Source organism: Tachysurus vachellii, chromosome 12, assembly GCF_030014155.1.
Source record: "Tachysurus vachellii isolate PV-2020 chromosome 12, HZAU_Pvac_v1, whole genome shotgun sequence".
Lineage (NCBI taxonomy): Eukaryota > Metazoa > Chordata > Actinopteri > Siluriformes > Bagridae > Tachysurus > Tachysurus vachellii.
This window is the reverse complement of record NC_083471.1, coordinates 16394371-16407308: the sequence shown is the minus strand read 5'-3', so window position 1 is coordinate 16407308 and position 12938 is coordinate 16394371. Positions and strand designations below refer to the sequence as shown.

The 12938-nt window shown below is 39.2% G+C and overlaps 1 protein-coding gene across 1 annotated transcript; it reads right to left on the bottom strand.

The window, feature by feature from the left end:
- Positions 1-187: 187 nt before the first annotated feature.
- Positions 188-9972, bottom strand: thbs4a (thrombospondin 4a). Its single transcript, XM_060883110.1, has 21 exons — positions 9894-9972; positions 9222-9419; positions 8801-9048; positions 8599-8701; positions 8428-8510; positions 8271-8322; positions 7987-8141; positions 6281-6418; positions 5935-6012; positions 5663-5857; positions 5478-5582; positions 5262-5369; positions 5006-5165; positions 3834-3952; positions 3055-3107; positions 2798-2979; positions 2468-2695; positions 2100-2296; positions 1700-1872; positions 863-1002; positions 188-766 (listed from the first exon to the last, which is right to left on the bottom strand). Exons 1-21 carry the CDS (start codon positions 9970-9972, stop codon positions 702-704), a joined length of 2859 nt encoding a protein of 952 aa, XP_060739093.1. The 3' UTR covers positions 188-701.
- Between the last annotated feature and the right edge of the window lie 2966 nt (positions 9973-12938).

The window sequence follows — 12938 nt, the reverse complement described above, 5'->3', positions numbered from 1 at the left end:
AAAAAAAGCGAGAGAGACATTGCAGAAATAAATGTTGTGTTCATTTTACGTGGAAAAAGAAGTTGGCTTTTAATTGCATTTTGGAAAAAGCTAGGAAAAGATTCTATGACACTTGACATTTTTAAAGCTTTCCAATCCTTAAAGAAAAAAAAAAATCACAAACCAAACCATGTTGTCCAATTTCAGACCTTTCTCCTAGTAAGCGTAGCTATTTGCAGCTTAACAGTAGCTATAATCTTCAACCTCTGGCTTATTATTTAATTATTCATCTTAAAGCATGTTATTCGGTAAGCATTAGGAATGATGTAGTATTCTTATGATTCACAGTGAAACTAATAGGGATTTTGTGAACAAGACTAAATAGGAGAAGCCAAGTCAGGCCTTAAAGTTAGTCATTAGTTACTATCGGGTTTGCTGACTGTTTTTCTACAACACTGAATACATAAAGTAAAGCCTAAAGAAGCATTTCTGCACTTCTGCATTCTACCTTCAGAATCTGACTATTTTGTGACCTACATAAAAGCAGACTTTTACCCAAACAAAGCAAGTGGAGTTGGGATATGATAGTGGTCCATTTTAATCCTACCTCATGTTAAGGGACAATAATATGGTTTTTTTTTTCTTTAAATATTACCATTCCCTTCTTTCTCCTTCAAATGATTGAATATGTGAGGCATTTCTAGGCACTGTGTTCCTTTATGTTACTGTGTATTGTTATCCTGTGAATCCTGTGCAACATTCTTCTGGTAGTCTTCAGGTATTGTGTCTGTAAATGTAACACATATTTAATGAAAAAAAAATGAAAGATTCAATTCCTTCCGGAAATCAGTGGTGCTGAATTAATCAAGTTCAGTTCACTCACCATTGCAGCGATATTTCAAATTGGACCAGATGATGTTTTCCTGGGAGAAGCAGAACACACCGAGACGGCCTCCCCTCATGCTCGTGTCGATGACCATGCCGGAGTCTGCCACCAGGATGGTGCCTTCATAAAAACGGACCCTTTCCAAGCCAATCGAAGGAATGGTACATAAAAGATGTATAATCTTTAGCAAACTATATGTAAAAGCTTTTCAATGTTCCATTTATTGTGTTAGTAGAGAGCAGGAAATAGACAGCAATATATGATTGAATTTTTTTGGCATTCATGTTAGATTCATTTCTGTTAACAAGTATCTTAAGGAACTAAGTGCATAAATGCCTCTAAAGGTCTTGAAAAATATACAGAATGCTACAAGGAGCAAAGCTGAGGCTGATTTCTTTATAGTGCAGACTGTACATTTATTTATTATATAATCCATTGCTAAACCATGATAATTTCACTGTCATGCTATGTTCTGATATTTGATTTTAGCTTTTACATCTAACATCACAACCAGCCATCGATGAGAAATAGCGTTTTTAATTTCCGAATATTTGCATTTTGGCATCAGGCTAGCTGTTTTACAGTCAACAGTCAACAGATACACATGTGCTGGGTTAGAACACCTGAATGCTTGTTTAAAGAGGCAGAGCTTTCTGATTGATGGACAAAAATGACTGACAGGCTGACAATTAAACATAATAGGTCGAGTGCTGGTTTTAATTCTTTTTTTAACGGAAAGCAGACATTTTTATTTGAACAGCTATTTTATTGGCATCTGCCACAAATATCTTTATCACATCATTGACCATCAACTCAATGCCTGAGCCCTCTCACCTGATGTATCCGACTTGAGGCCGATGCTGCAGGTTCCAGCGGTATGAGACCTTGTCCTTCCAGCCCACATTGCGAGGATCTTTCCACAGCAGCTGCACTTGATCCTTTGTGTTCCCCGTGTGCCATAAAGAATTCCTCAGAAACTCACCAGGCCCCGTCACGGATTTCACAGCCTCAAGTAAAAAAAAGATGACACACTAAGCTAATTTACGCCCATTCACATTGACAAACCAAGTAAAAACTTATTGTTCACTCCAACTTGTTCCTGCAAGCTCTGAAAATACCATGAAGAGCAGAATGATGATGATCACAGAGACTAATGAACACCACAGCAGCAGAATGATAATTGCATTATTTATCGCAACCTAACAGAAGTAATAGTAATGGACTGCTGTGAAACCTTGAGCTGGATGCCAGGTTCAGCCACGGCCCTGAAAGGCACAGCCTGCCAGTATGTCTGCTCTGTCTGCTTCCACATAACCACGTAGAAACTGGAAGAGTCCTGGTAGCCGAAGATGAATCCAGCATAGTCGTCATCAGTCACTGTGTTCACATGGAAGGTTCCCTCGAAATCTACACCATTGAAAGCTGTATAACCTGTGACGAGTATCATGCACCGTTTAGATTATGATTAAACATTGGCAAAAGCTTAAATTCTACCACCATTTTCTAGAGACTATTGACTATCCTCACTATTCCATTTTGCTTAATATAAAATGTCTCTGATGTGGTTCACATTGTTCTTGGGTTTGAACCATCCAGACCTACCCACTGCAAGCCCTGGATCGCTGTTCATCGTCTGAACGATCTCCATGCCCTGATTGAGGACGACCCAGTTGGGGTCAATCTGAGCCTCGCCCTCTGGGTCCAGCACCACAGTCTGATATGCTCTAAAGTCCGTTAGCGTGATCTCTGCATTTTCAGGACAAGTGTCGATCTTGTCAATCACCCGGTCCTGGTCAAAGTCTCCAGCACAAGCATCTCCTACATTGTCGTCTAGCCAGCATACAGAAAAATAGAACTATGTATTAAGACAAACGTATAATATATATATACACATTTCCATATACCGTATAAGCCATATTGTCTGATATGTACTGTCTTTATCTGCTTGGTCCGGATTGGGCACCAGTCTGCAGTTGTCTTTGTTATCTGGGATTCCGTCGTTATCATCATCATCATCACATTCATCACCAAGCCCGTCTTTGTCTGTGTCTAACTGAGAGCTGTTGATCACTGTAGGGCAATTATCTTTGGTGTTCTGGTGTCCATCCCCATCACTGCAATCACATTAAGTGTTAGGAACAGTGGATGAATGAGTCAATAGCCAAAAGTGAAGCGTGACATGCATGTACCTGTCAGTGTTGGTATCACAAGTGTCTCCTACAAGGTCATCATCGACATCTGACTAGAAGACCAAGCAAACGCATGCAATGACTCTGGGTGGCAAGCAAAGCAGCATGTGTAACTTTCTTCTTACAAAGCCCTCAGCTGTGAGTGTTTCTTTTTTTTTTTTGCTTTTCTCTTAATGTAAATGTATGTAGATATGGGGCTTTATGGACATAGAGAGTTATATAAACTCTACCTCCCCTCAACACTAACTCTATTCACGTGCCTCATATGTTGTTAGATGAGCAGCCTATTCTGTCCTTGCTTACATTTCAAAGTCCATATGTCCTGGTATACTGTGCAAATGATCAATAAACTTGTCTTGATCTAAGAACCGTTGCTGTATTTAGAACTGCAACTTGCGATGCTCCTACTGAACACCTTCTCAACACTATTAGTACTTTCAGGTTATAGAAGAATAACGATTTAATCCAACTGTTTGGTGTCACCCAGATGAGGGTCCCCTCAAGGCTTCTGTGTTCTCTGGGAGCTTTTCAAGTCTATTGCTGCCTCTTGCTTTGCACACTTAAATTTGAAATGTACAACTGGAACTGCTGGAATATCTATTGTTAAAAACTGTTTTGTTGAATTGAATCACTACAGGTCACTTAGCATGTCTGAAAACCTGCAGCAAAACTGGTAGGACCAGAGCAGTTGTTTTGCCTTTTCTTCCAAATTTAGATCTTTTAAGATCAGTAGTTTTCTAGGAATTCTTTATAATGTCACTGTTTAAGCTGTATTGTACCTGGCTAGGGTTTGGCACATCAGGGCAGCTGTCACAAGCATTTCCAACACCATCATTATCAGTATCAACCTGGTCACGGTTGGGAACTTTGGGGCAGTTATCCAAAATATTTTTCACTCCTGATCAATAGAACAGAATGGACATGATGAGTAACTGGCAAAAGTCATTACGTAAACCCATAAGCACAGTTAAATATGATCAACTTTTCCTATATAGCCTCAAATTAACTGGTGAGGCAAATGGATTCAGGCATTTAAGAATTTTGATGTACACAATACAATAATGCCTTTGTGTATGTGTTGCATATTTGAAGCCATGCGTCACAAGGTGGCAGTGTTTCAGTTAGACTCTTGCAAAATAGTTTCCACTGGTCATTAGCTCCTGGCTAAGCTTCATGGTGGAAATGTGGTTTTGCCCTCAGAGACATGACCAGCATGTGAATGATTGAGTCAAGTGTCTGGAGTCATGCCTTTACGAACAGACTATAAATGTCGAGCTCTGCCTGGGATTGTTTTTTATGTCTCTCAGACTGGAACACATCACTGTGCTTTAGAGGAGCTCTGTCGATATGGCACTTCAAAGAGGTTGCCAGTAAGAACACCCTTCAGGCCAACTAAAAACCTAACAAGGAGCCCCTTTAAAAAAGAAAGCTGCTTTTAATTACTGAAGTATTAAGTACGGCTGAACTGTTGCACCATTTCCTCTATTTTTCCTCCATAGGAAATGACAAGGAAGTGCAAATCTGTTCAAAAATGGGCCAAAACAAATATCATCACATAAAACACCATTCTGTGTCTCAGACAAAACAAATATGTTTGGAATAAATTAGAAGGAGGTGTGTTTCAGTAGCAGCCTCTACAAAGGTCGACTTGAAAATGTTCTACTCTGAACTGAACTATCTTTGTATGTATCTGATGCACAAGAACAATTATAGCAACAATATTAAATCAATAAATCATTGCAGGCATTGCAGAAATTGTAAGAGCTAGTATATGATTAGAAATGGAAATTGTCCCACTTGGGAAGACCTTTGTCTGCATTCACTGCCATATTTATTTAACTGACTTTTAAAGAGGCTGCTTACACTTTTTTGATCTGTCTACATAGTATAGTTTCACAAAAACTCTTACAAATAGCTAAAATGTCTAAATATCACATTGTGCAGCTATTACCATCGTCATCCATGTCATCATCACATTCATCTCCCAGTCCATCCTGATCTGTGTCTCGTTGGTCTGGGTTGTTTAAGTGTAGGCAGTTGTCACACGCGTCACCATGAATATCTTCGTCACTGTTCTTCTGGTCTATGTTTGGTATCAACCAGCAATTGTCCTGTTTTTTTTTTTTTTAATTACACATGTACAAGGAACATTATTTGAAGTGCTTTAAAATCTCCTGTATTAGGGTGAGATGATTGATGGTGTATACCTTCTCATTGCGGATACCATCGCTGTCTGCATCGTCATCACAGGCATCACCTTTTCCATCTCCGTCTGCATCTTCCTGGCCTGAATTAGGTACAAACATGCAGTTGTCCTGGAAGCAACATGCATGCGATCAATCAAATAGCTAAAGATAAAGAAAAGGCTAAGTGGTGATATAAACATTTAGTGGTATGAAATGAAAATTATAAATATGGGTCACCTTTTTGCAGAAAGTATCCTGGCACGGAAGCTTTCTGTCAGGGTAAGCATCAATGTCCGTGTCCTTCCCACACACGTAGCCGTTACCGGCCCAGCCAATGTTGCACTGATTGAGGAAGAAGGTTTTACATCAAGCATGCTCTAACCCATCTTAACCCATGACATGCATTTATCTGCACATCTTACCGAACAGCTGAGGCTTCCATCTCGCTCCACGATACACTCAGCATTGAGGTCGCATGGGTTGCGCTGACCGTTTCCACACAGCCTATTAGAGAGCCCAGCAGGATCAAGACCAGGTCCGGGATCAGATATCTGTTTGCAGCCGCTTGTTTGATCTCCAGTGAAACCAGGTTTACACTCTCCACAGTAGAATGAACCCTGAAAGTAGCTTGTTCCTTTTATTAACAAAATATAGACACCATCATAATCAGTGAGAAAATATCTAAGTCTCTTACCTTTGTGTTGTGGCAATAGGAATTAGGAGTGCAGCCTCCGTTGTCCACACTTAGACATTCATCTATGTCGGCACAGACCTAATATGCAAAGATTTGGGTAATAGAACAGGATATCTGATAGACAGTGAATTGAATATAACCTAACTAAACAACTAATTTATCCTTTACTAATTTAGTCAATTTAATAATCATCACTCTTCAAAAGGTTTCAGTTGAGAAATGTGAGTTTTCTGCTATGCTTCACCACTATGAGACCTTGCTTCACCACCAGGATATCAAAATATCCCGCAGAGGACCGAGATCAGTACAGACAAATGTAAGAAACAGATAGCAATAATTTCCTCACCTGCTTACGTAACTGAGCTGAGGCGATGCCTACACCCTGCAGCTCCGGCCCACTATACCCTCTGGGGCATCTCTCACACCGGAACCCTGGGGCTGTGTTAATGCATCGCACACCAGGGAAACATGGGTTGAACTGACACTACAAGCACAAAAATCACAACACACCACAAAAAAAATCTCTGCATATTTCCATTTCATAATATTATGCCAGCATTTGAATGACTGGGTTTGGAAATGATTTGCTCTCATGGTGAGGGATTACCTCAGTCCTTCATAAAATCTCTTTTATAACCAAATTGTTCCACTCAAAACAATGGCTGTCTGAGGGAGGCACAAACAAAGTCATGATAAAATGCAATTACACTGGTTTTATTGAAGTATTTGTTTGTCCTACTAAAACAGAGCCCTGAGAGCTAGCAGAACATGTTGCTGTGTGTAATGGAAAGAATAGAAAATCACCTTTTGATCATTTACAACTTGAGGTAAGGAAAATGGTGTGTTATGACTGCATGATCTCTCCACGTCTGTTTAAAAGATGGATTTGATTTGGCAAATTTGTAGATAATAGGTGTTGAACACAATGCCACTGTATCGGTATCTGTATCTATGTGGCGCTTCAAATAATGATATCTGGATTTGAATTTAAACCCGAATAAATGTGACTTAGTCTCGCTTAGCCAGACCTCGGACTGGCAACAGAAGGTCTGGACTCCACAGCAGCTTTTTTTGGCCAAGGACCGCTCAAGATGGCATCTTATTGACACTTAAAGCAGGTTTAGAGTCATGAAAATATCAAGTCGATGTCCATACAAAAACAGACCGACGTGCAATCATAGATCATTCCTTTAAGAAAGTCAGGCAAATGAATAAGTCTATACTTTAACTTTCACATCATTTGGAAAATCCTGGTCTTCATAAGTGCTCATTGTGGCAGCTGTAAACACAATGGCTTCCTTCTTCCATGAGGGAAATTGAGCATCATGACAAATTTGTTTCCATTAAACCGTTAAAAAATGCGACACATGCATTTTCTGAAAAATCCAACCAATCAGATGATGACTCCAAGACTCTGAAGTGTTCCAATTTTGTATGTCGTATGCATCAGACATTCAGCCAACGGTTTGTGGGTACGACGACCTAGGCTGATACTAGGTGTGGCCTAAACCAGAAGGTTTTTTATTTAATATACAAATGTGAGCAGTTATATTTTGTTTCAAAATATGCCTGTGATATTTCATGCCTGGGATATGAATAGTCCCAAAATATAACCTTTAACAAATTTGCAGCCTAATTTAAACCACCACAGGCTGTTAATATAGATGTATTAAATTGACTCATTCAGGTTGATAATTTGCTCCCACAAACTTCATATCCAACTACTCACCTGCATAAAAGTAAACACCTCCCACTCATGTAGAATGCCATGTGAACCTTTAATTCCCTAAATAGAGCATCTTGCATTTGTTTCAGTTTAAAACACATTATCTGTTCGTTCTGAGCAACATATTCATATCATCGCTAGTGGATAAGGAGCAACACACCAAGGTATTAGCACAGCTAGGCCACAACAAATTATGTTAAAAAAAAGAAAGAAAGAAGCTTTGAGGAGATACCTCCGAACATCCACAGAAGCTACAGTAGAAATGACATTAACCCTTGCTAACATGTCTTCTTTTTTTTTTTCAAGTTGATGTTTGTAAGTTTTACCTCATCCACATCCTCACAGTAGAATCCATTTCCTTCATAGCCTTCAGGGCACGGTGCGCACTGGACACCTTGCTCTGTCTCAGTACACATGCTCTGCTGGAAGCACACTCCTGGAGCACACTTGGTTTGAGTGTCTGTCCTCTTGTCTTGCCCATCTATATATCAACCAGACACATCAGTTAGCCTGCCTGGATAATTCATTGTCCTCATTATTAAGCCTGAGTAAATGCAGTTGAGCATATGTTTCTATCAGGCCTGAGTGGGTGAGTGACTGAAAGACTTACCACATGGAACACACTCCATAATTATTCTCCTTAAATTTGCAGTCTCCTGGATCTGTTAAGATAATATTACTAGAAGTGATCTAGGAAAAATCCTCTTTCCTATGGAATTCTTTAATTCAGGGTCATAAAATATATTTCTGAAAAACATTTCTGGTACCTGCTTCTCCATTTTCTCTTTCAGTTCATGGATCATCTGTACAAGTTCAAACATGGGGCCTGGCTCCAGTTTTGATGAGATGCCTATACGAATGATTGGCTTATAATAATGTTTTTTTTCTCCGTGCTATAACAACAAATCAGAAACTAATGGCACCATAAAAAAACTCACCCATTAATTGCAGGGATTCACCCTGCTGAAGAGAACAGTCTTGGAGCTCCACAACATTCTCTATCGATTCACCTAAAACTAGCTTGAGGTCTGACACACTATCCTGAAATAATTTCACATTGTTAGAAATCTAATACCAGGTCAAATAAGTCATTAGCAACAATAATATTTGGAAAAACACTGGCTTAGAGTGTACACATACCTCTGATGTAGTGGGCATGGTTTTTAGTGCGACTTGATTAGGGCCAGAAGGAAGTGTTTTAAAGGCAGCTGGAAGTTCCTCCACTATCTCCACAAGCCTACAGTCCACATACAGAGCCATGCGAGGTGTGCCATGGGTCAGTCCACTGAAGTGCAGCAAGACATTGTGTGGCTGGCCGTCAGCCAACGGCACATTACTGAAGGTGCTTGTGCCTGTCTTTCCATTGCTTTTCAGATACCTCAAAGAGACTGAGAGAGAGAGAGAGAGAGAGAGAGAGAGAGAGAGGTTTGAATGCGTCTAGACATCTGGACTTATCAAAGTATTTTTTGGAATTGAGTCCAATTCTGAAAACATCTCAGTCTGAATGACTCAATTAGCTATTCCCAACTTTTCTTTAGAAACTTGAATAGAGCAAAGTTACCTTTGTTGAGCTTCCCATGTACAGTGAAATCTAAATAATCTGTGTTGTCTTTAGGGTTGTAGATGCGGAAAACACGCACTGGAGCTTTATTCTGGATCTGAACGCTCGTCAGAATATAAACGTCATTCACGTTCTTATTCTTCAGTCCTCCTTGCAGGAGATCAGGCAAACAATCTGGTGATGCCAGGAGATCATAGACTGCAAACACAGAGAGCTGATTAATCTCCAGTAGAAAATCATAAAGTAATACTTACACCACTGAAGTGACTATCTTTTAGTTGTTAGACTTTTTTAAATAAAAAAAATATATTTTACTTTCATAAGAACTGCTAAAAGATAACACCACTCCTCATATCCAGGTTTGCTTTCAGAGATAGTATGACACTAATCAGAGCCAGGTGAGATGTTTATAATTTAGGCTGAAGTTTTTGTACATTTCCCTAGTAATGATTAGACCCTTTTGTCCTATATTTGCACAAGACATTCAATATTAGACTCATGCATTAGAAAATATTTTCTGGTCAGAAAATAGCACAGCTTTTTTTATTATGTCATTCTTAATGCCATTTACTGTTATTAAGACTGTTCTATAACTTTCCACTGCGCTTTCAGTTATTTTCAATCACAAATTATTTCAGTGCCTTAGTAACCATGCCAAAGTTATTCACTTACCAATTCCTTGGGAGGTCACCATATAGGTTAGCTGCATAACCACATGTAAACTGAACACAACTCTTGCCCATACGACCATTTTGATGCTTCACGTAGAAGAAACAGAAGAAATGTTGTATCTCTAGACCTGTTAAATGCAGATCCTGCAGAAGTCTCTACAGCAGCATCCGCATATGTGGAGTAGCAGTCAAAACAGTCGTGTTTTTTCCTTTGGATCACTGCAGCCCAGCTGCTGAATGAGAACCAGATAGGTGCCTGCGAGATTTATGCTTTTCAGATGTCATTCAACATGGAAGGTGTGACCAAGTACCTCCTCCAGCTCTCTTCCCAGAATATAACCATTTTACTGTAAGAGTTGCATCCTGAAAAAGGATTTTAACTGGATAAACTTGTGAATTGTACCACATGACTATCGGGTTATATGTAAATTTGTTTACTGGTTTGTGTACACCATCACTTAATGTTATTTATAAAACAAAAAACAAGAGTTATTATCAGTTACACATGATTTATCTGAACAATCTTGGTTAATTGAATATAATGGTTATGCTATCTAGAGCACAGCAAAAGAAGAGGCCAAGTCTGTATGTTGCTGCTCCCTTACTAGACGGCCTTATAGTTTTACAATTCGATCATTAAAGTAATTTTTTCTCTTAAAGTGTTGCATGATGATTTTTTTGAGTATAAAACTATCTTGGATTCTGGATCACATTTACTGGAATCGGGTAACTATGTGCCTTGTACACTGTTTCTGTTTCAGCTAACCATATTAAGCAGGATAATATAACAGAAATCTCCGAATAATTGTTGTGGTCTTGTCACTTGACATGTGGTACATGTGGTATCTATTATTGCTTACTTTAGTCCAGTGTAACAGTTAGATTTTATTTTGTATGTGAAGACCCATCTCTGTTGTTTCGTATAAAATATAGTCCTTCATTTGAATAAAACACCAGCCACATTGCACAAGCAAACACAGAAACAATGTGAACATGGAAATTTGAGGACTTTGAGGACTGTTGGCTAGAGATGACCCAGATATGAGTTGGACTTCAATTCCAGGGCCGTCTCTAAACCAGTGAGCAGTTTTTATTATTTGCAGTTGAGTGAGTGGCTATCAAAATGTGAGTAATACTAGTTTAATTTGATGGTGTAATTCTGTTGATGAATATGCTGTCAACTTACAGGAAATACTTATAATACTTAGGGTACTTACAAAAAAATGCATAATGACCTCAAAAGGTGGATCGCGCTCTCTCTCTCTCTCTCTCTCTCTCTCTCTCACTCACTCTCTCTCTCTCCCGCTCTCTCTCTCTCTTTGTCTCTGTAGTCTGTCTTCCTTTTAGCACCAAATGAAATGTGGGTTAAAAGTTTCATTTAAAGTGTGCCTGGAGGTGGAAAATTCATTTCAGCTTAAAAGAGGTGAATTATTCTTGCAGGCATCACCAACTTAACACACTATAAAAAGCATTAATAGTCAAGCATTAAGTTAAAATTCATTTATATCTTAAAGTATTGTTGCCTGAGAGAATATTAAACAATATTTTTGGATCACACTGGCATATTACAGATGTGTCCCTTTTTCCTGTTAATTTGTCCTTTTGGTTTTAAATATTTTTTCCCCCTAATATTACAGTTAGATTTACCCCTCTGTACCATTTAGCAGGTAAAAGTAAAGCCTAGCTCATAAAGTTTTTTTTATAGCAGTGAGCAAGCAAAGTTACAAAACACTGGCTTCAGAGAAATCCCCTACTGTGAATCTTTTTTAATGGAACAGATGCTCATTACTTTGTGGTTACAAACAGATAAGTGTGGAGACTCACTGAGAGAAGTGGGATTTCTACTTAGCCCAAGAGAAAGAAATGTGTATAATTATGTGTTTTAATTACATAAAAATGTGTGTAATTATCTATGTTCAGGTCTCCTATTTTCATTAGGGTTCAAGCGCGAAGCGCTGGAAACCTATTGTTTTTGTTAGGATTTTTATTATTATTATTCATTCATTCATCTTCTACCGCTTATCCGAACTACTTCGGGTCACGGGGAGCCTGTGCCTATCTCAGGCGTCATCGGGCATCAAGGCAGGATACACCCTGGACGGAGTGCCAACCCATCGCAGGGCACACACACACTCTCATTCACTCACGCACTCACACACTAGGGACAATTTTCCAGAGATGCCAATCAACCTACCATGCATGTCTTTGGACCGGGGGAGGAAACCGGAGTACCCGGAGGAAACCCCCGAGGCACGGGGAGAACATGCAAACTCCACACACACAAGGTGGAGGCGGGAATCGAACCCCGACCCTGGAGGTGTGAGGCGAACGTGCTAACCACTAAGCCACCGTGCCCCCCCTATTATTATTATTATTATTATTATTATTATTATTATTATTATTATTATTATATTATTATTATTATTATTCTTCCGCCCTAGAAACGGTCGTGCAGCCCAAACCGTAAGGCATAGAGAGCTCAAACTTGGTCAGATGGTAATACTGGTCAATGAGACAGTATTGGTCACTTACTCAGGGCCAAAATCTCAGCGGAATCGGACAATCTGGGGCGCGTCAGCACCCCAAAATGCGTTTGTGCCCATAGGTCCAAAAACCCAATTTTGTGCTGACTCGTAAGGCAAAGTCTCAGAATCAGAATCAGAATCAGAATGGTCTTTATTGCCAAGTATGTTTTCATACTTCGTTTTGCTTCGCACGAGGATTGTAGACTCACCGATATGACTTTGTTTATTTGTCACTTTGTGTATGTGAAAATCCTTTAAGGCCTTAAACTCCCTAAAGGCCTTAAACGCTTAAACGGGTTAAGGCCTTAAACGCTTGAACCCGGGAAATGCTGCTTGCAGCTTTAATTTATTATTGTTATTCTATAATAGTAAAACAACAAAGAAAGAAAGATATTATTTGATGTTCTTTCAATTTGAATTGAATATCTTTTAATTCAAAACATCAAAACATTTTTTTTTTTAATGTTTGTGTGTGTGTGTGTGTGTGTGTGTGTGTGTGTGTGTGTGTGTGTGTGTGTGTG

Excerpts from the sequence above, each read along its gene's own strand:
- thbs4a (XM_060883110.1), bottom strand. The coding sequence starts at position 9,972 with ATGGTCGTATGGGCAAGAGTTGTGTTCAGTTTACATGTGGTTATGCAG. Across the intron at positions 3,108-3,833 it reads ATGTGCCAAACCCTAGCCAG|TCAGATGTCGATGATGACCT; the intron begins GTACAATACAGC and ends TTGGTCTTCTAG. Across the intron at positions 767-862 it reads TTTGAAATATCGCTGCAATG|ACACAATACCTGAAGACTAC; the intron begins GTGAGTGAACTG and ends TTACATTTACAG.